This window comes from Camelus dromedarius, chromosome 34 (assembly GCF_036321535.1).
Source record: "Camelus dromedarius isolate mCamDro1 chromosome 34, mCamDro1.pat, whole genome shotgun sequence".
NCBI lineage: Eukaryota > Metazoa > Chordata > Mammalia > Artiodactyla > Camelidae > Camelus > Camelus dromedarius.
Window position 1 is genome coordinate 10731635 of NC_087469.1, and position 23777 is coordinate 10755411.

General features: G+C 36.2%; 1 protein-coding gene across 3 annotated transcripts in view; it reads left to right on the plus strand.

Annotated features, from left to right (window-relative positions):
- The first annotated feature begins 406 nt into the window (after positions 1-406).
- The window catches only part of ARHGEF12 (Rho guanine nucleotide exchange factor 12), a 124224-nt gene continuing 100853 nt past the window's right edge, over positions 407-23777 (plus strand). For all 3 annotated transcript variants that reach the window (XM_010981315.3, XM_031443484.2, XM_031443483.2), the window contains exon 1: positions 407-1146. In XM_010981315.3, the coding sequence (XP_010979617.2) occupies positions 1115-1146 (32 nt within the window). In that variant the 5' untranslated portion in view covers positions 407-1114. The remainder of the gene's footprint in view (positions 1147-23777) is intronic.

Genomic DNA, 23777 nt, shown 5'->3' on the forward strand with positions numbered 1-23777 from the left:
GCGAACGGGGGCGGCGCGCTGGGCGGTGAGCGCGGGGCGGAGGGATCCCGGGTGAGGCGGCTTCCCGAAGTCAGAGGGGAGGAGGCCCAAAAAGTCGGCGGGGGAGGGGAAGTGCGAGCTCGCGCTGGACGCGGCCGGGGCTGGGAAGACAGAACCGGAACCGGAACCCGTGCGCGCGCCTGCGATTGTCGCGCGGCCCCCACCGCCGGCGGCCTCCTCCGCCCGCCGTGCGCGCTCCCGCGAGGGCCCCGAGACCCGGCGAGCCGGCCCTGCGCTCCGAGTCGCCGCCGTCGCCGCCGGCCTCCAGGGCCGGTGATTCCAGGCCGGGCCAGACGGGAATCTCCCGCCCCTCGCGGCAACCGCCGCCTACCGGCGCGTCGGGGAGGAGCCGCCGCTGCCGCCGCCTCTGCAGACCGCGGAAGAGTCCGGGCCTCTGAGGGATGGGGAGCAGCCCGCGGCGCTGAGGGACCAGGTTCCTGTCACCGCCGGCTGCGGGACCCCATCCCCCGGCACCCGCGCTCGTCCCGGCGCCCGGAGCCTGGTGGGGGCGGCGAGGAAGACGAGAGGGGTCCCCCGGCCCGGGGCCATGGAACCGCGCGCGCCTGGCGCGGGGCGGCCCGAGACGCAGCCGAGGCTGCGGCCACGAGCGGCCGGCGGCCCCAGATAGAGAGCGGAGCCCAGCGTGTCCAGCCCGGCGGCGGGGACTTGCAGGCCCCGAGACCCGGGAGGAGGAGCCGACAGCCAGCCCCGAACCGATCCCGCCCCAGCCCTGGAGGGACTCACGGGCCCCCTTCCCCGCGGCTCGCCGACTTCCCTCCGTGACGAAGTTTTCTCCTGTGCCTTCCCGAGGATTGCTCTCTAGTTCTAGGACTCGCCTTCTGACCGACTTGCTCGGTTTGTTTTGGGAGATAACCTGCTTCGCTCCCACCCACATCCCCTTTCCTTGACCCCCCCCCCCCCCAGTCGGACGTTCTAGATGACTGAATGGAGTTTTGAGTTGAACTTTTGTGTTCCTTGCGGAATCGGGCGTGATCCCGGAGCACTGGGGTTGGGGTGGAGGTGTTGCTGTAAAATGCAAGTTGGCTAAAAGGAGGATCTCTCGCCACGGGCCCCAATGAGTGGCACACAGTCTACTATCACCGACAGGTTGGTATGAAGCTCCCCCTGCGCTTAGCCTCCCTGCATGGGGCCCGACCTAGCCGGAGAGTCAGTGATTGCCGATTGCCTTTGACCAGTGAAGTTGACAAGGCATCGGGGAGAGGGTTGTTTCGGAGCTCTGCAATTAGTCTGGGGTTGCTGCCAAGTTACCCGGTTGATTGAATTTGGAAATGTAGGTTTTTTTTTTTTTTCCTGGCGAGAAACTTTCTTCAGATTCTCGGTGGAGGGGGTAGGTAAAACCATGACCGTGTTTTTCTGTCTGTAGTGTGCATTAGGATTCTGTACTCATCTTGGAACCAGAGGAAGGTCATTTTGGGTGAAGGTCAGTGCCCGAAATCGGCCGGGGTGTTGGTCCCTCATCAGTTTTTCCTGTCCTGTAGTTCTCTGGGCACTGTTGCATTATAGGAATTTCTCTTTGTGCACTTCATTCTCAGACTGCCACATGATGATTTATGAATTTGATTCCCTTTCAGTACTGACTTGCACAGTGTTTATTATCTAATGGTCTTCCAAAATGTTGAAACTAGTAGGAAGTCACAGGCTGCTGGTGAGAACAATATCAAGGAGCTAAAAAAAAAAAAAAAAAAAAGGCGAGAGAACATCATGGGGCTAGATTTTAATTATTGCATTTTTAGAATTTCATCTTCCAGAAACATTTGCATTTAAGGGGTATAAAGGCTAAGCGAATTATATAATAGAACCTTGCAGGTGGCTTTGTTGAGTGAGTCCTTTCTAGTACTTAACCTGTATTGCTTGGTGGTAGTTGGTAAATTGAGCTAGATCACTTGTGGTTTAAGTGGAATTCCTTACTCTTAAGAGTTATTTTTTGGAATATTAGGTTAAGTGATAAAAGCACATCCTTTATTACGCTTTGTTTCTCAGTTTAATTATCCAGGTACCGAGTTTCAGTCAGCTTTTTTTTTTTTTTTTTTTTTTTTTTGGTCAGCCTTCAAACTATTACATCATGAAACACACACAAAAAAAGATCAAATAACTGAAGAAAGGGACCAGAAAAAGCACTTTGATGAGAAGTGCAACAATAGTGCTCCTGCAGAAAGTAGTTGAATTTCCTAATAAGAGAGTTTCACCCAATTGTAAGACTCATTTGTTGATTTTAAAAGGGCCAAATTCCATTATCATACCATAACAGCTACTCCAGAAACAGAACTTCCTCTTCCTGTTGATGCTTTCCAGTATCACATGAATGTTCACCTAAAAGATTCCATTAAATACTTAAACTATTTATTCTTTGTTTGCGTATTTTTTTAAATGCATTTTAATTTTCAGCCTCTAAAAGGGTACATTTAACATGAGTAGTAGCAATGCTTATCTTGATTTCTTCTAGTTATTCCCATTCCTTTTCCTTTCAGGGTGTTTTGCTTCTGAGAAGTCACTTCCACAGGTGTGTGGGTAATTGTTTCCCTAGTTCATTCAGTTCTTGCCCTCTCTGTTGAGACAGGTCATGTTAGAAACTAATGTAGTGTTGGTAGTTTCCATTGCAATACTAGGAGTGTTTAATTTTGTAGTAACAGCCCCCAACTAATGATCTTTCTTCCTCTTTGCTTCTCAGAGATTTTCTCTTCCCACTATCTTGGGAATAAGATCTTGGGATTTGTGTCCTTTTTATAACTTAGGTGAGATACATGCAGTTAATCAATGCCTATTCTTTGCCAGACACTGTGCCAAGGACAAAGGGTTAAAAAGATGAGTATTCTAAGATGAATCTGCAAATTGATTTGGGTATTAATAGCCTTGAATGATTTTAGGTGCTACCTGACATATATTTTTTAAAGGAAAAAAGCTTTAAAAGCCACTTAATGTAGTAATTAATGCACGACTGAGACAGCATGGTTATGTGTTTCTTAGGAGTTTATTGCTAGGTTTTTTTTTTCCCCCACAAGAATTACTCTCATGTGACCATGACTTCTTTAAAAAAACATATCTTTTTCTGTACTATCAAGCATGCATTAGCTCTTAGGAGAGTAGTTGTCCCTGATATGAATATATATTGGGGTAAAAAGTACTGGTTTAGTATTATTTCTGTACCAGGATGCCTTAACAAAAGTTATGAGTATAAAATATTTCCTAACTTCTCAGCCATTACCTACCTCATCCTCTTCTCACTGCCTAACTCCAGGATGCTGTAGGTATATTTTGCTGATTCTACAGCAACTGGCAAATTAACAGTGCCAGTGTAGCTTTTTAAAGATCCTTTCAAGTTTGAAGTACTGTATGTGGTATGGCTTTGTTTTGTAGAGTGTGCAGACCCACCAGGCCAGCTGTGTGAGTTAAGAGTTCTTTCATTGTGGTGTTTTCTGACTACAGAGTCTGTCTGTCCTCAGCTGAAATCAGACTAGCTGGTTTTGGGCGTTGTTCTGTTTTGCAGTTTGTGGCAGGCGACACATGGCTGAACAAGATAAGAAGGGTTTTATTCTTGTGTCAGGGACATGCTGGGGCTGGGATGGAATTCAGCTATGTTTAGGCTCTGATTGGTCACTTTGGATTCTCAGAACTCTTTTATATCCTGTTATTATTTTGCAGTTAAATTAACACATTCATTTACTCCCTTTTCTTCCTCCTCATCTTCTGCTTCCCAGGTCCGCCAACCCCCTTTTGAAAGATGTGGCCATCCATTTAAAACTCAGACTATGTTCGAGGTAGCTGCTCTTTTTGTGTAGTATATCTGAGCTGTTTGCTGTGCTGTTGTTGTTTTTTAATCTAAGCAGGTGATGAGTACCATCTTGGTTTGTAACTTCTTTGTGACCTGGAGAGTATACTTTTCACCTTTTGGAAGGGCACTTGAAAAGTGGTAAAAAGTATCTGATTGTTGCTCTTCAGTTTGCGCTGATGGCTGCAGACAGTCCTAAAATATATCCTGATTGTTTCTAACCCTCCTAGATGCTTGTCTGTCTCCCTGAGAGTTAAGGGGTCCTGCGGCAATTGGAATTTCTTCTGAGAGACAGGAGAGAATGCTTTTTCAGTGGACTCAGTAAATTATTTCAGGCTATATTCTAGAACAGTGATTTTTCAGGGGCAGTACCAGTAGAATTTTGTTATAAAGATCTTTGTTGAAATAAATGAAGCTTTGTCTTGTCTAGGACTTGTGGATTTTATTGTTTTTAATTTAAGTAGGTAAAAAAGGTTTTTGATGTGTTGGCATTTTTTTTTAACGCTAAAGCTTTAAGCTTGTTTAACTTAAGCAAATTTTTTAAAGTGAGTGTGGAAACTTGTGGCTTTATGTGCATTTACCTAGTAATTAGCATTTTTACTCATGATACTTTTTCTGCCAACAATGCCGATAATGCTTTTGATTAAGAAACAAAACATTCCTGTATGTGTGCTATTTTCAGGGCTTCCAGAGTCATCTGCAAGGTGAAATTATTTGTAACATTCACTTGTAAAATCAATCATTTGATAAATACCAAACTGAAAGTGGGGATCACGATTACAGTGCTAGCTTTCTATTCGGTTTTATGTTTTTTCTTCTAATTGTTCTGTATAAAATCCTAATTCATATAGGTATACGATACTACACTCACTTGTACAGTTTTATATGAGTCAACATGTACAGTCTGAAGTAAATTTTTAAAAAAGTATAGAGTTATATAGTCTTCCAGATTAATGGCACGTTTATATGTGGTTCATATTATTCAATGAGATGACAAGAAAAAGCTTTATTTGAATCATTATAGAAATATGTTAACCTGGTAATACCACTTAACATACAAGGTTTTTTAAAACTTGTAGTTTAGAAAATGATATTTGAGGCATACATTCTTGAAGCCCTTAAATGATATATTTTACATATTTTCCCTGGGGGGCATTGTGATTCCAGGGAAAACAGTTGGAAAATCTGAGTAAAATAATGTGGTTGCCTGTTCTGAAAGCCAGCTAGAAATGGGCGTGAATTGCCTACCAAACTGATACGGGTTACAGAAGCAGCAGGATATTTTGATGGTTTTCCAGAGGTAATTGGAGAAGTGCTTTTTTTACATCATGGCTATCTAACAAAGTTACTAGAAGTGTTTCTTATCATATAATTGCCTATCTCCTAGAAATTGACCATGCCACATTTTTAGAAGCCGTGATCTTTACTTTGTTTGGTCTCATCCATTAAAACTTGATTTTTATGATGTTTTAAAACTTCATTTGGAAATATGCTCCTTTTCCTTTTAATAATTGAGTTTTCAAAATAGTGTTATTTGAACTGAAATTTTAAAGTCAGTGAAATTATAAATACTTTGTTTCCTTTTGAGTAAAATACCCTCATGTATGTAACGATACCCTGTGATAGTGTAGTTCTTTAACATCTACAACGTTTTCTGGCTCTCAAGTCCCCCACTTTTCACTTTAAATTACTGTCTTTCTATGTATATTTTTGTGTTCTACTTCCCTTGTAACTTTCCAAGTGGCCAAGTCAGAGTTGGATTTTTCTCTTACAGGATGCTTTCTAGTACCTTGTCATTCTAATTTTAAGAATCTCTAGAGGATAAAGCTCTCGTCACTTCCTCAGGAGACTGAATAACAATCTGATAGATCTTGTAGTCAGGAAGTTTTTCCTGATCTTTAGCACAAACTTTTCTTTTAAGTTGTCCTGTTACTTGTATATACTTACTGTACCAGGCTAAATAATGCTCTCCTCCCATTTTATGTTTATATGACTCTAAATTGTTCAGACAGTTATCCACCACCCTTTCCTTCCCCCTACCCTTATTCTTTGCTTAGCCAAGTTGTATGTTCTGTTGATTGGTTGTCTACAAATCAGCCTGTTCTTCCTAATATTTTATTAGCTTTTTTCCCCCAATTGCTCTTCTAGTGCAAAATGATCTTTTCCTTCAATGCTGTCAGATACAAAATATGCTATTATATATTTTATCTTTACTCATATTCTAGAACAGCAAGCTCTAGTTTAGTTTACTGTAATTCAGGAGGTCTTCAGTTTTCTTCAGTCATAGCCCAAAATTATCAGTAAAGAGATCCTCAAGGTCATTTTAACTCAGTTTTATTTTAGATAGTTTTAAGAATGGATGTGGGTGAAGTCACCATCAAATAAAACAATAAACAAATTTATGCAAACAGCCTAATTAGCAAATTGACTAATTAAGCAATTACTCATATTATAAAAGCCTTCTTTACAAAGTTATTCTTTCAAATATTAGTGCCTCAGTGTAACAAGTGTTATCAATTATGTGACAGAAGTATAGCAAACAGAAATAATAAGCCATCCTTGATTGAAAATTAATCAGAAATGAAGATGAAACATGTCTGAACTTAGAAAAAAGTGAAGAGAGAGGATTGTAGCTTTAAAGTAAAATATCTGTTGCAGTATGGTGAGATACATCTGGAAATTGTTACCATTTTTGCAGTGATTTTTCAGTCTTACCTTAAATTGTGTCATTTTTTTTCCTTTTTTTGGGGTATGTGTATTAAGTTTTACCTTATTTTTTTCTTGTTATTCCCACATATTAGTGAAAAGAAATAGACTTGAAATGCTTAGCAATATTTTTCCAGTAAGAAGCACTATTATTAAAATTGAAATAATGTTTTATTTTCTTATTGCTGTATTTGCAAGAATTGTTACTAATAGTAAGAGACAGTAACAGAAGGAAAAAGTGCACATTTAAGTTATTATAAGGTAGATGTGTAAGATTATAGAGCTCTTGAATATTGTTTTAGTAGACTTTGTTCGTTGATACTTAATTTAAAATTATTTAAATGGATATCTTTGATCTTAAGTGTTTTGCTAGTGGTTTTGTTTCCTCAAACTTTAGAATTTTGGAAACAGGCCAGATTTAGGGCTTCTACTTTTTCTGTTAGAATATCTAGAGTACCAAGATAGCCATATATGAAAGAATTTTGTAAGACAGCTTATAACTCCAAGACAAACCTATGAACCTAGTACCTAGAGTGATTTTCAGCTTTTTGATTTTACAGAGGGTAATACAGGATAGAACCAAAGGCCAGTGGCTTTGCCTAAATTGTGTAAGCATGTATTACTGACTTTCAGCAAAAGGAGAAATATACCAAGTTTACCATATTGAATTAACATGCACCAATGCAGCTGACAGTTTAGATTCATACCAAAACAGGATCTTTTATTAATTCAAGTGCTGAATCTTGGTTTTTGAGATCATAGTCACATGACAGGCCTGGATGGCTTCCCAGCGTTGAGAGACAAGCAAATCTAATGGTCAGTGAAAACTAGATTTCTTGTCCTGGGGCTGTAACAATTCATGAAAAAAATTGGAAATATATAAGAAAGTCTGCTTTAGTTAATGTTTACTATTAGCTGCTTGTCACATTGCTTTTGCTTTTGATGTTATAAAGCCTATTTTAGGCATTTAAAGATACTGCTCTGAGTACAGTTTTGGTTAAATATTATATTTAAATGCTACTTTTAGCTTTACACACTCTAGCTCAAAGAGGATTTTATAGGTCTTACGTGGATTCAGAAAATGTAGGTTATTGTTGAAAAACTGGAGACTTCATCAGCATCTGAATAAATTATATGTGAAATTGATCATGTAATGCAGAAGGTGGCTCTGTCTTGTCCAGAAGAGTAACACGTCCCCCAGATACACTTAAATACACGTAAGAAATTTTGTGAAGGTGCTTAGACATATCCTTCCACAGATTTTGGATGCCTGTATCCCAGACACAAGCTGATATGCTGTGGTTGCCCTATACAATCTCTGTGGTTTTCTCAGAGGAAGTGGTTCTTGTGGGTGAAGGTCTGATCTTTTCAGAGATTGTTGGTGGCATATGCACTGTCAGCTTACTTCCTGTCTTATTGGCTGTTTGGGCAAGATCTTCTCAGGGCGGGTACTGCTGAAGGGGTATTTAAATATTTTGTAGTGGTAGGATAGCTGGTTATAATGTATAATAACCTACTCTTGGGCAATATGAGGGTTAAATTAATGTTCATAAACACTGATTTGAGATCCTGAGATGAAAAGGGCAGAAATGTCTCTAATCATGTTTGCAGGTTATTGCTCGAATTTAAGAAAAAACATGATCATGTAGTAAAATGTTACTGTATGGACCTTGACTTCTATATTCATTTAAGTGTTGTTTAATCACTGCAAGAGTCATGGTTAGAATTTTTTCCTTTTTTCCCCATCTAACGTTTTTTAAAAAATGATCTTTACGCTGCATGAGTTAACTTGGTGGAGTAGATACCTTGTCTATAGTACTGGTTAAGGCTTACAAAACTTAACAGCTGGATCAAGCTTCATCAGTTTAACTGACATACTAAAATAATGTAACTGAGAGAACTTCCTTTGAGATCAGTAGCTGCACATAAACGAAACCCTATCTTGGCTTTGCTAAAACCTTAAAATGAGCAAACTGTTAGAATTGCATATATATGTATTTTTCCCCCACAGGGAGATAATTAGGTTTATTTATTATTTTTCGAGGCGGTTCTGGGGATTGAACCCTCCTGTGTGCTAAGCATGCATTCTACCACTTGAGCTATATATACCCTCCTTCTCTAGAATTGCATATGTTATACCCCTAATTTTTAAAATTTTGTTTTTGTTTTTAGACTTTGCCACTTTAAAGAATTAACAGTGAATGTTTTATGGGAAGAGGCTTTTTTTAAAGCTAAATTACAAATAATTTTTTGCGTTCCTTTAGGGTAAGATAGTTCTTACTCATTTTAAAATAATTACTATCTGCTTTATTATATTTTTATTCATTTTTAATACTAAAAAGCATAAGGAAGAAAGAAGTAGCCCAAGTTATCCAGGTACCCAGATGATGTTGTTCAGGTTAAACACACACACACATACACACATACACACACAAATTCAGATTTCTCTCTCTGATCTTACCCTTATCCCTACATACCCTCTGGTTCTGAGACTCTCTCCTAAGAGGTAACTATAGTTAATTTTCGTGTGTGTCTACCTTCCTAAACATTCTTTTAAATACACTGGCCCATCAGTTTAATATTCTTTGTACCTAGCCTACAGTAGGTATACCTATCAGCTTTTGCTACGTTATTCTACCATAGCAACACCTTCAGATACCGGTGGCTTACATTACATCTTGTCAGCTGTAGATTGGCAGTAGCATTTTTGGAACCCTGACTGAAGGAGCAGCCCCTGTGTGTGATATGCCATTACCATGGCAAAAAGAAAGAGCAGGAAAACTGATACAAATACTCCATGGCTTTTAAAGCTTCTACTCAGTCGTGATGTACATCACATCACTCACATGTCATTGGCCAAGGCAAGTGTATGGTCACCCTTATTGTCAGTGGGCTAGGGAGGTACACTCCTCCCACAGACTTTGTAAGTCACATGATAATGAGTAAGGTTGTATAATCCTCTTAAAGAAGGAAAGGGGAGAGTGAATAATTATGAACAATAATATAGTCTACCACTGGAGGTGCTCAATAAATGCTTGTTAAATGGGTTGTTTTGAACCTCTGAAAGTTTTTTAAATGGAATATTTGAAACTTATACCAAAGTACAGAGAATAGCATAATAAACTTCGATGTTCCCATCATTAACTTCAATAATTTACAGTGCATAGACTATCTTCGTTCATCTCTTTCCTTGCCCTGCTTCTCCACTGGATTATTGTGAAGCAGTTGCTGGGTATCATAATTTCACCTATAAGTATTTCACCAAGTATCTCTGAAAGATAAGATCTGAAAGTGTAACTTCTTTCAGTAAATTCTTACTGTCTATTAGTTTGAGTAATGATACTATGGACTGACAGGTGTCAAGTAGGAGAGGATGTTAAGGGAGTGTATCTAGAATTTGACAGCCAGAAACTTGTTCTGATTTATTTCATTTTGAGTATTTCTGGAGGAGGCTTACAGTAGAATGTCATCTATTTTTCCAGTACCTCCTTTTCTCCACTTTAGTGTGTGTGTGTGTGTGTGTGTGTGTAGCAGAAGCAGGTAATTAACCTCTGGAAAAAATAACATTGCAACAGATTTGATTTGCAGGAGGTTTCATTTCTCACTGAGCCTCTGTTGGAAGGATGCCAGTTGAAAGGAATCCCAGCCCTTAATGGCTCTAAGTCTTCTGGGAGTTCCCAGTCAGTGATGTTATTTACTCTGGAGAAGAACATCAGAATCATTTATAAAAATCCTGTATCCACCTATGCTATTTGCTGTGCACAGAAAGCTTCTATCAAAATCTTTAAGAGATCCCTAAGATGATATAAAAATAAGGAAGTGAGTCTGTCTAATTTTAGTTTAGAAATAATTAAAGCCACTCTCAAGTGCTCAGGTTAGTTCTTCTGAGGGCCTTTTTAAAGCCTCCATTTTGACTCAAGACTTCATAGGTTTTACTGGCATACAGTGTAATACAGTAAGCTTGCTTGTCATTTCTATGGTTATGGGAGTAATAGGCATTACATTATGGATCTAAGATCATCAGTTTCACGGGACATTCTTTGGGGAGGAAGTGTTATATACTCAGCAGTGGGAAGCAGATTAAACAGATACAGCCCCTTCTGTTTGTAGATTGGCAGGTGACAATGAGGAGGTGATCAAGGAGGATTTACACAGCCTAGTGAATAAGTTACTGTATAACATGAGGCAGGTAGTTTGTTCCAGTATAGTACTATCTGATTTCGTTTTCTTAGCTGGCATCTCTCACTGTGCATAGAAACACTTAGATTAAAGTGGTCTTTCTAGGTACCCAAGTAGTTTACTTTTCTTTAAGTTATATTGTTAATCTCATTTCAGAATCCATGTAGTAACTGCCGTAGAAAAATCATTGGCTTGTGCGTAAAAATTTTATTTAAATTTGAAGTTTTCTTGGCATTGGGTTTATTCTGGCTTTGGTTGCTTGGTACAATATAGCCTATTTAAAATTTAAATAAATAATTTTTTTCCCATGGAGAATAACTCTTTGATTTGCCTTGGTTTATGTGATTTTTCTGTTGTATCACGATTGAAAGACATTTTTAGAGGTAATAGTTTGTCAGTACCTTTGTGAGAATAATTTACTTGCATTTTGGTTGCATTTTAGTTGCATTTGTTGATTGCACGATTTGTGGGAAGATTTTCGGTTTCTCATTACTGTTTACCCAGAAGCCCTATATGATCATTATTCTTGAGACAGTGTTTAAAGTTAAATTGGGTGTGTTAGTAAATGGATGTGAATAGTTAAAAAAAAAGAAGGTTCTTACCATGCAATTATTGCATAATAGGATACAAGGTATAATTTGTTTCTAAAAATAGGGGTTAAGTAAAATATATTTATGGATAAATATTAGTAATTATATTAATTTTGACTCCCTGGCAGAATTCTTTTTGAGACTGTTCTCTTTGTCAGATTAAAAGTAGCTTTTAAAAGAAAAGATATTTTAGCCCTTAATTATATATATATATATATGTATATATTTTTTAATTTTAATTTGTATTTTTTAGCTTTTGTAAGAGAAGCAGTAAAAGGGAACTGAATGAGGATGATGTAGAGAAACGAGCTCGGGTTTTGGTGTGTCAGACTTGTTCTGCTGCTTACAAGCTGGGAGACCTTAGGCAAGTTTACATCTCTGAACAACAGTTTAGTATTCTCATCTGTAAAAATGAGAAAAAAAACTAACTTTTCAGAGTTGTCATAAAAATTAAATGGAAATGTTTTTAAGGACTTTAAGGAGGTCAGTAAGTTATAATAGCTATTACTGTTTAAACTTCAGAAATTAGTTAGGTTTTCCTAGAATTTTGATCTATGCATATAAAATGATTTTGAATTCATATGTATTTGCTGCTGCTCCTGCTGCAACTGTTTTTTTCCTTGTGTGATAATATTCTTTTTCCTTTGTATTTCAAATTATAGGCTATTTTTAGAATTAAGATGCATTTGGAAGAGAGGAATAGACTAGAGACAGTTATTTCAACTCAGACTGAAACAGTAACATCTCTAGTTAACAGAATTGGTAAGATTTTCAGAATTGGAAATCAGTTTTTATTTTTTATTCTTTAACATTTTTTATTGCGTTATAGTCATTTTACAATATTGTGTCAAATTCCAGTGTAGAGCACAATTTTTCAGTTATACATGAACATGCATATATTCATTGTCACATTTTTTTTTTTCGCTGTGAGCTGGAAATCAGTTTTTAAATCTGCTTTTGATCACTCACAATTTGTCCAGTTCTATTTTTACAACATCAATTCATTTGTTTATTCATTTGTTCAGTAAATATTGAATGCCTCTTTGTAGGTCATTGTGTTGGCAAAGTTATTTTGAGCTCTTGCTAACTACGGATTTATTTTTAAGAATTAAGAAATTTACCTGTACAAGTGATATTAATTGATTAATACTGAAGATTAAGGTGAGAAGTCATGTGTATTTTGGGGAAGTAGTGGTGTGAAATCATAATTAACGGTTCGGTTTATCTTATTTTACAGATTTTTAAAGTGTTATTTCCTATCACATGCTATCTTTTTATGTTTCCTTTTATTTTTCAGTTTAATTATATTTTGGGGTGGGGTGAGTTATCTAAACCAGAATGAAAGGCTTTGGTGCAAGTTGAAATTTAAAAACCTTCAATGTCCATTGCTTTTAGCTTCTGTTTATAAAGTAGATAAACAGCCAGTTTATACCACATTGCTTTTGAATAGAAGAAGTCACGTTTTATTGATTAGCCACTGTTTTAGTCACTACGGAGGAGGACCTCTCTGCTCAGTAGCTACCTCTTGGAAAGTAATAGCAACCCATTAGGCCTATACTTTGCTCATCTAGTGATGAATATGATGATGAGTTTATCGTGAAGGATTCTGGAAACTACAGTAGTTTGGTTAGGAAGACAGTTCTTAAATGGTGAATGGTGATGACTTGTTGCTCTGGTATCTTACACATTAGAAAGGTGGCAAGATAAAAATAGGTAAAAATGTTCATTTAAAAACAGATGAAATTTAATCTGACAAGGAAATTTGGAGTGTGGTCAAGGATTTTGTATTTATTGAGTACATACTAACTACTGGGCACTGTCCTAGGTACTTTCCCTGCATCATCTTTTTTTTTTTTTAATTTTTTTAACTTTTTTTTTTATTGATTTATAATCATTTTACAATGTTGTGTCAAATTCCAGTGTAGAGCACAATTTTTCAGTTATACATGAACATGTATATATTCATTGTCACATTTTTTTCTCTGTTAGCTACCATAAGATCCGTATATATTTCCCTGTGTTATACAGTATAATCTTGTTTATCTATTCTACAATTTTGAAATCCCAGTCTATCTCTTCCCCCCCGCCCCCAGCATCCTCTTTTTAAATCTTCTTAGCTGTGTGAATTAAATATCATTGTTCCCATTTTAAAACAGAAAAATGAGGTTCTAACACCATCACTGACTTGCTCAAGGTCACATAGTTTCTAAACAGGAGAGTTGGGATTATGACTTCAGTGCCCATTTTCTTTTGGCCTACAGATCTTGGGCCTGCTTATACTAAGATTGGCTCATCTGGATCAGTCAGTGAATCTTTTGAGTCAGTTGGATGAAAGCCAAAAAGTGGATTTCATCTTCACCAAATATTGAAGTGTTGTCTTCACATTATAACTTTATAACTATGTTTCATTCTTTCTACTCTTAATCACCTATTTACCTATTCCCTTTTCTAGAGGGATTTTGTCTCATTTCCTCTGAAAAATGGCTACATTGCATCTTGGTTTCTTATTCATTGTTTTAAATATATACACACATTTGTAAAAACTAGGCTTTTTTGAAGCCTAATATATGTTGCTTATAAATCATTTTCCATTGTAACTATTCTGAAGTTCTTTTAAGACGTTTAAGGCCCATCTAATAAGAGTTCTGTGGGTGGTTTTTTGTTTTTGTTTTTGTTTTTTGTATTACAGGCACACAAAACAGTAAGAAGGGACTCAAAAAATTGTTGTACCGTGTAAGAGGAAGAAAAGACATCAAATAAATGATTTTAATAGTAAGTGATCAGGCCTTTGTGAAACATAGATGATAGCAAATTGGGTTTAAGTTTTTTCTTAGCAAGAGTCTATGTTTGGTTAAGTGGTAACGGAGATAATATTTTCTTTTTAAAGATTTCTTATTATAATAGTAATCTTCTCTTCTTTATCATTTAGTTTATATTTTCTACCCCTGAAAAAAATATGTAATTAGCCCTTTTATTCTAGCTCTAGATTCATCTTCTGTGCCATGAAACATTGTTGCTTTTAATCTTCATGTCTTTGTAAATGATTTTTTTGTTACCGAAATACTGTGGCATGAAGCATTTTAGTCTCGCCACTTTTTATGCCATAACATTGGAGAAAATATTTTGCTTAAGAGATATTCACATATGTTAGTTTTTTAACCTAACTCTTTTACACTATAAATTGTTTTCTTGCGTTTTCTTAGTAACCACAGAGAATCTAGAACAGAGGCAGGCAGATTGTTTGAAAAAGAAGCCCACAAACCAAATCTTTTATTGAGTAAGTCCTGTTTCTAGGTAGAAAAAGCCAGAGAATTCTACCATGAGAACCTTACTAGGTGTAAGACTCACAAGGAGACTGCATGCAGGAAGGCAGTGCCCTCGGAACCTTTCTTCTGGATGTGGAGACTTTACAGCCCTCAGGGAGAGCTGCAGACATCCGCTGTGCTGAGTTCTGGGAAGCTGCCTTTTCCCATGCTTGCAGCCTCCCTGTGGGGTAAAGCTCTGTTAATTTTGCATAAATATTTATCATATCTCATTTTAGCTAGAATTGCTTCCTCACACTGTTAGTAATAAGGAAACCTTTGCTTATCCAGCTTGAAAAATTTGTTATCGATATGACTCGTCTGGAGAATGTTCTGTTATCTTTGAGGGTTGATGAAGTTAAAAGTCAGATTGGAAAAAATAATGAGGAGGTAAACAACCAATTCACAGTCCATAAATAATCTAGTTCTTATAGAAATATTTGCCTGTGCTTATTTTTCCATATTTAAAAATGAGAAGGTTATTATCATACAAAGAATATGATCCACTTCAGACTTGTCATATCTAACAAGTCAAATCATTGTCACTTTTACATGTTTATTTGCATGATACTAGTACTAATTTACATTCTCATTTACTATACTTTTACAGTTGTTTCCTCATAGAGTAACAGTAATAAGCTTCCATTTATTATGGGCATTATACTTAATACATATAACAACACTACAAGGCAGATGTTATTCCCTTCTTACAGATGAGTAAAAACTTAGATTCAGAGACATTCATTGACTAGCCCAGTATTTCCCAGCTAATACATTTTTGGGACCAGGTTCAAAATCCAGGTCTTCTGACTCTTGGTTTGTATTTTTTACTGCACATGATTTTGGGTAGATACCATTTCTGTGAAGTTAGAATCCAAACACAAGTAGTGTAAAATTCAAATGAGAGCTCAGCCAAAGAAGTATATTTATTTAGTCTCCTATCTTTTAATGTAAATTACACCAGCAATTTCAAAATTGTGTTGCAGGGAATACCCAGGGCACTTTAATAGGAATGTAATTTTTTGTTCCAGATAATTTTCTTATGAGCCCTACATTGTCTTAGGCACTCAAGGCAAAAGGTAGAATGTAAAATGGAATTCATGTGTAACCCCCAAAGTTTGATTATTTTTAAAAAGGCCCAGGTTATTATTTTAAACAATGATCCAGTCTTTTTTTTTTTTTTTTGGTTAAAATAGTCCAATATTTGCAGTTTCATATGATTTATCCTAGGAACTATTTTATCCATGTGACTACATATTAGATCTTGTCATTGCTTGCAAGGATTCTACTTTAATTTTTTTTCTATTTCTTATCTTCTACTTCTCCTTCTCTCCCATTCCCTTGTGTATGTATTCTTTGCCTTCATTGTCATTACCAGGTTTCCGATCTCTCCCATTTAAAACCTCTGCTCTTCCTCATCCTTTATTTCTAGTTGAATCCACTTGTCATTCCCTGTCATTGTCTGACCACATAGTAGATACCTAATAGGCTTCCTGGATTACTTAATATTTTTCTTTAGAGTAGCCTGCCAAAAGTGATTTCAAAAATGCTACCTTTTGTTTTGACCTTTCTCATCTTTTCTGGACTTACCTAGGAGGTAGTAACACAGCCATTAATCTCTCCATCCAAAATACATTGATTAAAAGTCCTGTGGTAGGCACTGTAACATTTTATACATATTAGTTTACTTATTCCTTACAATGATACTATGAGGTAATGAGTATTATATGATCTTCATTTTACAGGTGAAAAAACAGAAGCTCAGAAAGTTTAAGTACCAGGCCTAGTAAGTGGTGAAACTGGGATTTTAGTCTTAAGTTGTCTGACTTCCCAACCTCCACTCTTAAACACTATGCTGTACTAACAGATGTAGTCAGCACTGAATCAGGTTTCAGCCTTTTAGGAGCTTCAAGTCTAATAGAAAGAGACAGGCATGTAGGTAGCTAGCTGTGCAGGGTACAGTGGAACTCAAGAAGAATCAGTACTTTCTGGATAGATCAGAAACAGCTCTGTAGGGGAGATGAACACTTACATTGAATCTTGAAAGATGGGGTATAGTTACCAGACAGATGAGGGAAAGAAAATCATTCCAGATAGAAGTAGAGATGTGAACAAAGGCACAGAGGTGAAATAGCTCATGTGTTCAAGGAACACTTGTAGTTCAGTAGAGAGAGTGTAGAGAGCAAGGTGGAAGCCATGATAACTGTTAGCAGCTAACTTCAGAAGTCACCTTCTGTCATTTTTTGTAATATTCTTTCAGTCACACAGATCAGCTCTATTCAGTGTGGGAGGGAACTATACAGAGCATGAATTCCAGGAGGCAGAATTTACAGGGGATTAATTTAAAGGCTGCCCACCACAGAAACCTGGGAAACATCCAGATGCAAGTATCTGATAGGAGACTAGATGTAAAAGAGTCAGGGCTTGGCTGCTGATGCTGTGTTTGTGATGGTAGTTGAAGTACTTTGAACAGATGAGTTCGACAAGAATGAGATGCTCCGGAAGGATGACTCATGTGGTATCCTGGTCACATGTTTGGGGGAGGAGAGAAGTACTCTCAAAGGTTGCTGAGAATGAAAGTTACAGAGAATCAAAGGAACGGTTACAGAGGAGTAGGAGGAGTACCAAGAGAGTACATTGTAAAGAAGCCTTCATGAAGGGGTAAAGGTTGAAAATAGAGTGTAACTAACATTGCCAAATGATACAGACGAGTCAAGTAAGAATCATTCTTCCAAAAATTATTGAATATGCTGGGAACCAGAGAAAGATACATAAATGAATAAGACTAAGTCTCTAATAACACATAATACAGTCTGAGAAGACATGGTTAGGGAGGATTTCTTAGAAGAAGATAATACCTTAGTGTAGAGTCTCTTTAAAAGGTAAGGAGTTGAGTTGGGTGTTTAGGTATAGAGTGAGTGTGTGTGTGTGTGTGTGTGTGTGTGTGTGTGTGTGTGTGTGTGTGATGTGGTGTGGCCTGTGGAGTTGGTGGTAATATGGATAATGGAATAGACATTTTAGGCAGAAAGTATGGTTGGTTAGGTGTGAGATATTGCTAGAATATGAAGTGTGTGATGAGGGAAAGTGGTGAGAAAAGAGACTAGAAGAATAATTAGCATGGTTGTAAATGCATGTTAAGGAACTTGCCTTTGTCTTGTAGGCTTAAATTATTTGGATACCACCTTAATGATTTGCCATAGTCTTATAATCCCTCATCTATCAATTACTTTATCTTCTTTATCATTAACATTTTAAAATTGAAAATCCATTTCCAAAGGAAATTTTATTTCATTATTACAAACAGAAAACCAGTATTTTTGCCACATACAGAAGGCAACAGTAGAAAAAAATTACAAACTATTATTAATTAAAAAAAAAATAAAAAATGAAACACAGTAATGCATCTTTTGTTTACAGAAATGTCTGCCTGAAAATAAGTTCCTCAGTGAGAGACTGTTTCTAGTAAGCAGTAAAGAGATATTTGTTTGGACATTGCTTGGTATATAACTAAGATGAGATTTAAGGCCATTGGGACAGTTTCATTTTAAAATTTTGATGTTAACAAGTACCAGGAATCCTAACTCTTAAGTACTTGTGGTTGGGAAGATCAGAAAATAGTTCATGGTCAGCTTTGGTCTACAGTTAAATACTAATAAAAAATTAAGCCTTTTATTCAAAGAAAATATCTAAAGTAATCTTTAGAATCTATTCTGAGCATGTCAAGCTATTGACGTTCATGAAGTGGGAAAGGGGTTCTTCATATACTCTGTGCTGCCATCCACTTTGGGAAATTCTTGTGAAAAATGACCAGATCTTTCATGCATCATTTAGAATATTCAAAGTACTTTTAGTGGTTTTTCAGAGACTTCCTTAAGTAGTCTTTTCAGAGAGGAACAAGAATCCAACTCACTTATATATCTCATGGTTCTAGTTTTGCAGTTATCTTGTTCAGTTTGCTTTGTACATGGAATGCTTACATTTGTCAGGGTAAATTTAAGTTGTTCACATGAGCAGATATATTTGTCAAGATGTGCTTATTTGCAAAACTTGTCTCAGTCATGCATATGATCTCACAAATGGAAGATTTCTTCCAGAAATATTTGAAATTCTTCCTGCAACTCAAATGGATGTGTGAAGACTTTTCCATTATTTATGCCAAACTCTGTAATGTAGTTCCAGTTTTGAAGTTAAGATGGGGAATACTTTTGTAAGATTTTTACTGAATGTTTTTGAGTTGTAATGGCTGACAAAAAACATACAAATAACAGTGTTAGAGATGCTGCAGAAGTGCTAAGAAAGAGTATCATTCTTGATGTTAAGATAAGTTTTGGAGTGTCTTAAAGTGGCCAATTACACTTAAGGAACTGTTGGAGGAAACACGTGGTAAAGAGGGGTGGTCATTTAGAAATTCACAAAGTCCTATAATCAAGGGAAGCTAAACATTATCAGGTCTATGAAAGATGTGACCAATATATTTAAGAAGAAGAGAGGGGAGAAGCAGTAGTTGAAATCTCTTAGTTGGTCTCAATTTTATGGATTTGCTCTGTTTCCTCTGTAGAGCATGACTTTTACCCACAGTGGGTTAGATGGTTGCATCCAAAAGGCTACTCTGTAAGTATGTCTGAACATTTTTGCTCCTTCCAGTTGAGCTTTATAATCCAATCCCTGTTGTACTTGTATTGGAATTAGATAGTTTAGTTAAATATTACGAAAACTGATGAAATATGAGCATAAAAAGAAAGTTATTTCTATGAAAACTGAGTTGTATGTGCTTTGGAAATACAAATAGAGACTTGTCATGAAAGAAACTGCTGTCAAATTAGAGGTGGGTGAAAAATAACTATTAGCTTTTGGGAAAAAAAAGGGTCCAGGGAGTATCTTTAGCTTCTTTGTCCACTGTTAAGGAAACTGAAACAGGAAATAAATCATAGCTGATGTATTTTAGCATGGTTTATAAAAGAAAGATAACAGGGTGTTCCAGCACATTCTTACTTAAAGGAAAGGCCTTGATCCTAAATTTAAAAATTGGCAAATAAATGTACACGTATTTTTAAATTGAAATGAAGTTTAAGGTATATATGAGTGTTTATGAGTTTTTTTTTTTTAAAACAGTTCCTAACTATAACTGCTCTTTTCCATTAAGTGACCAATCACTGGTACCAATGAATTGACTAAGACAGTTTTTACTGTATGGCCAAAGGCATATGATAACTTTAGGAGATTTGAAGAGAAGGAGACGTGAAATGCCTCTTTTTCAAGGCTGTTACAGTAACCATGTTACAGATGTGCTAATTGTTAGTGTTCCTATTTCCCAAGAATGCTTTACTTGCATTTCATTTTAAATTTTAAAAAATTTTATAATAGTTCGTATATTTTGTCTACTGTTGCTTCCTATTTGTGGCAATAATATTGGTTTTTAAAATTTATAATAGTAAATGTGAATATGACAGTTATGATGGTTAATACAACTTTTGTGATTAATCCTCTCTGCTTTCACGATGCTGTGGGAAAAAGATAAATATGATCTGGCTATTAGTGGGTATATTTCCTCATTTGTAACAAGCCAATTTTATATAATTTGCCATTAAATTTATAAAAAACTATTATTAACATGGGTTTCATGACAATACTGGGAACAGTATCTCTACAACAGTTTCATAACAAGTTAAAAGCAATTTTTAAAATGTCTTTTCTAAGGACCTTTAATAAAAAACTGAAGAGATAACATAAAGCATACTCATTAAAACTGATTCTTTGGGCAGATTAAGATACTATCACTCATATTTTATAGTCTAATTTATAAGGGACTAATGGATTGTAATCTAGAGAAGTGGTACTTTAAAAACATTTTTGAGTTACCTTCATACTTTTGAATATTGGAATTTTTGATGGCATGTTACAAGCCACTAAAACTGAAGAGAACACTAGATTAATAGTAGAAACTATAAGGTAACCACTACTACAGTAAAAATACCTTATCAATTTCAAGAGCCCACCGCTATCTCATTATTTAACTAGTCACTATTAGCATTGCACTTTGGGTGCAACTGTTTATTGCTCTGATAATGTTATCTTTTGTATTCAGTTCTTGTATGTCCTAATAGATAATATTGCCTTTAACATTGGCTTGATACTATTTAATGCCTTTGAATTATAGTCATTTGTGCTTCACTGCACTACACACTGTCATATAATAGGCCAGTACAGAGTTCTTTCTGGCAGACCATTCTCCCAGTCTGTTATTAATTTGCTGTGCAGGGTTGGATCTGCTCTCAAACGTTATCTTGATTTTCTCTAGGCAAGTGAGCGATAGCGTATAAGAATACTTTCTTGGTTAACTCCTTGCATTTGAAAGATTTATTTATGGAAAACTGAAGTTCATTTAGGAGATAAGAAAGGTGCTCATTTTTGTGGGATTTTCCTACACAAAATTTTCTAACTTTTTGTAGAAATAGGCAGGATCTGCGATCAACGGTCTGGTTTCAAATCTTGTTTCTACCATTTTCTGGCTGAATGACCTTGAGAAAGTTACTTAGTCTCTTTAACTTAGCTTTTGTCTCTTTACCCTTTATATCTACCATAATACCTAGTTCAACGGATTTTGAACAATAGTTTTTTTTTTATTATTTAATTATAGCTGGTTGATAGTTTTTTGTTTAAGGGTGATTTAGCTGAGATGCCTACCTCCAGAATTAAAAATAAATGCAGACACAAAAGGCTGTTCAGGATGAATCTAGTCTCAACATAATTTTTTTCTCAGAAGTAGTTTTTTAAAAAGTAAGTATAAATAAAGTACACGTTTACATAATTTTGTTATGTAGGATTTCAGACATACATTCAAATTAGAATAGCATAATGAATCTTCATATACCTGCTACCGACTTCAATAATAAAAATATAGTTTAGATTAATCTATTCAACCATAGGAGGTATAAAGTGACATATTTCCTCCTTTCTCTCACTTGCTTAATCTAATTTTCCAGGGGTAGCCATCATTGTTTCTTCCTACAAGTGAAATTACCCTATGTATACGTTTTGTAGCTTGAATTTTTTATCTGGCAGTATACTCAAAAATGTTTTATTTCTCTGTGAGTGCCTGTGCCCTGTGACTGTACCATATTCTATTGTGTAGCTGTATGATAATTTATTTAACCGGTAGAATAAGGATGGGTGGTAGGATTTTAGGTGATTTTTTTTCCCTTCTGTTTCTTTCCCATTATTCTTTTCAGTGAATACCTATTTTTTGATAATGATTGAAATAAAAAACTTATTTTGAGAACAGAATTAAAATGTGAAAAGTGTGTCTTTATGGCTAACCATAGTTAAATGTCTTTCCTTTGTTGTGCTTCCTTTAATATAATCTAGCGGCTCCCATTTACCAGCTCCTTACCCCTGCTCGGTGCCTCCTGTGACCTCCTATGATCATTTCAGAATGTACCCATTGTTTAATGTAGGAGAGATGGTATGGCTTTTAGATATGCTTTTTCCCATAAAAATGAATTGCATAGTTAGAACTTCTTTTTTAATGTCTCTAGCAATGCAGCAAGTTAGTCATTGCTGGGATATTTTATTCTTGGGAGGAGGAGAAACATTCACTCCTTTTGATTTAATTACCTTTGAAGAGTAGGGAGGTACGCCTGGAGATTAAGTTGGATTGTTGTGTATAGCTAAATATGCATGTGAACGTTATGATACTTGATGAAAACAGCTTCTTTGAGCTACTGAACATCTCTAGCTGATTTTTCTGCTCAGCTCCATCCACAGGTTTATAAAGCTAGGGGCCAATTTCTTGAATTAAATTTCTTAATTCAGGAATACAGCATATACAATTTTGTAGAAATTACCTTTCAATATGCAAAATTAACCTTGTGAATTTTGGAGTAACAATCTCAGTCCCCTTATAGTTGCTGACTTAGAAAAAATATGTTTTAAACACATTTGTATGAATAGTGAAGAATTTATATTATGGTTCTAGCAAAAACTATGCTTTGATAAATAACTGATACATTGAATTATGCAGATTAGTGATTTAAATCACTAACATAGCTCTATTAAGTTAAATTTATGGTGGAGAATTCAGATATTCCCAACTTTGAAGTTTCAAAAATGTTGTATATCCACCCTCAGTCTTGAAGGGCACACTAATAATTTGCTTTCATCCAACCAAATCTTGTTCAGACTTGTAAAAGAAATGAAAGAGACTGATATTTCATGCTAGTTTCCCAATGAAGATTAAGAATAAGAAGGTAAATGACTTAAAGAGCTAAGAGAGAATAGTTACTTAAACTCAAATAAGCATGCTCAAAATGACTCTCTCCATTTTTGCCCTTCTCCCATAGTTAGCCACTGTATTTCTCAGATTTTAAGCAAAGTTAGTCTTCTCATCGTGGAAACTGAACATTCATTAACAAGTGGTTTTACTTTGAAATTTATACAGCAAACACCAAAGAGTGAATTGTTGCTCTAATCCATGGGAGTCTTGAGATTGACGTCAAAACACAGTACAGCTGTATAAGCAGTGGGAAGAATATTTTTAACATCCCTGTTAGATCATCTTTTGACCTTTCTTTTTATGGTTTCTTTTCTTTCACTAAATAGTTTTTTTTTTTTAGGTCTTTATAGTATAATTTTCTACCAAATCTGTTATGATGTTCTTTAAATTAGCACTTGTTCAGTCCTTTTCTTGATTACTCCCCCCTGGTATCTTTCCCTTTCCTGTAGTGTTCTAATTTTTTCTGATGAGAAGGACTTTTTTATTTGGTAATGGAGGGACAGGAGAGGTTTCTTTTTTTAAGAGTTAATTTTTTAGAATAGGGTTAGATTTATAGAAAAATTGAAAAGCCTAGCACAGAAAGGAACATGTACTATACTTGTACTCAGATTTGCCTATTATTAACATATTACATTAGTATGGTACCTTTGTTACAATTAATGAATGAGTTTTAATACATTATTACTAACTAAAGCTCAGAGTTTATTCTGGTTGCCTGTTGTCCTTTTTCAGATCCAGTATCATACCATACCACATTACGTTTAGTTGCCCTGTCTCCTTGGGCTCCTTTTGGTTGTGACAATTTCTCAAACTGGCAGTCTTTTAGACTCACCTTGTTTTGATGATCTTGACAGTTTTGAGGAGTACTGGTCAGGCATTTTATAATATTTCCCTACACTGGA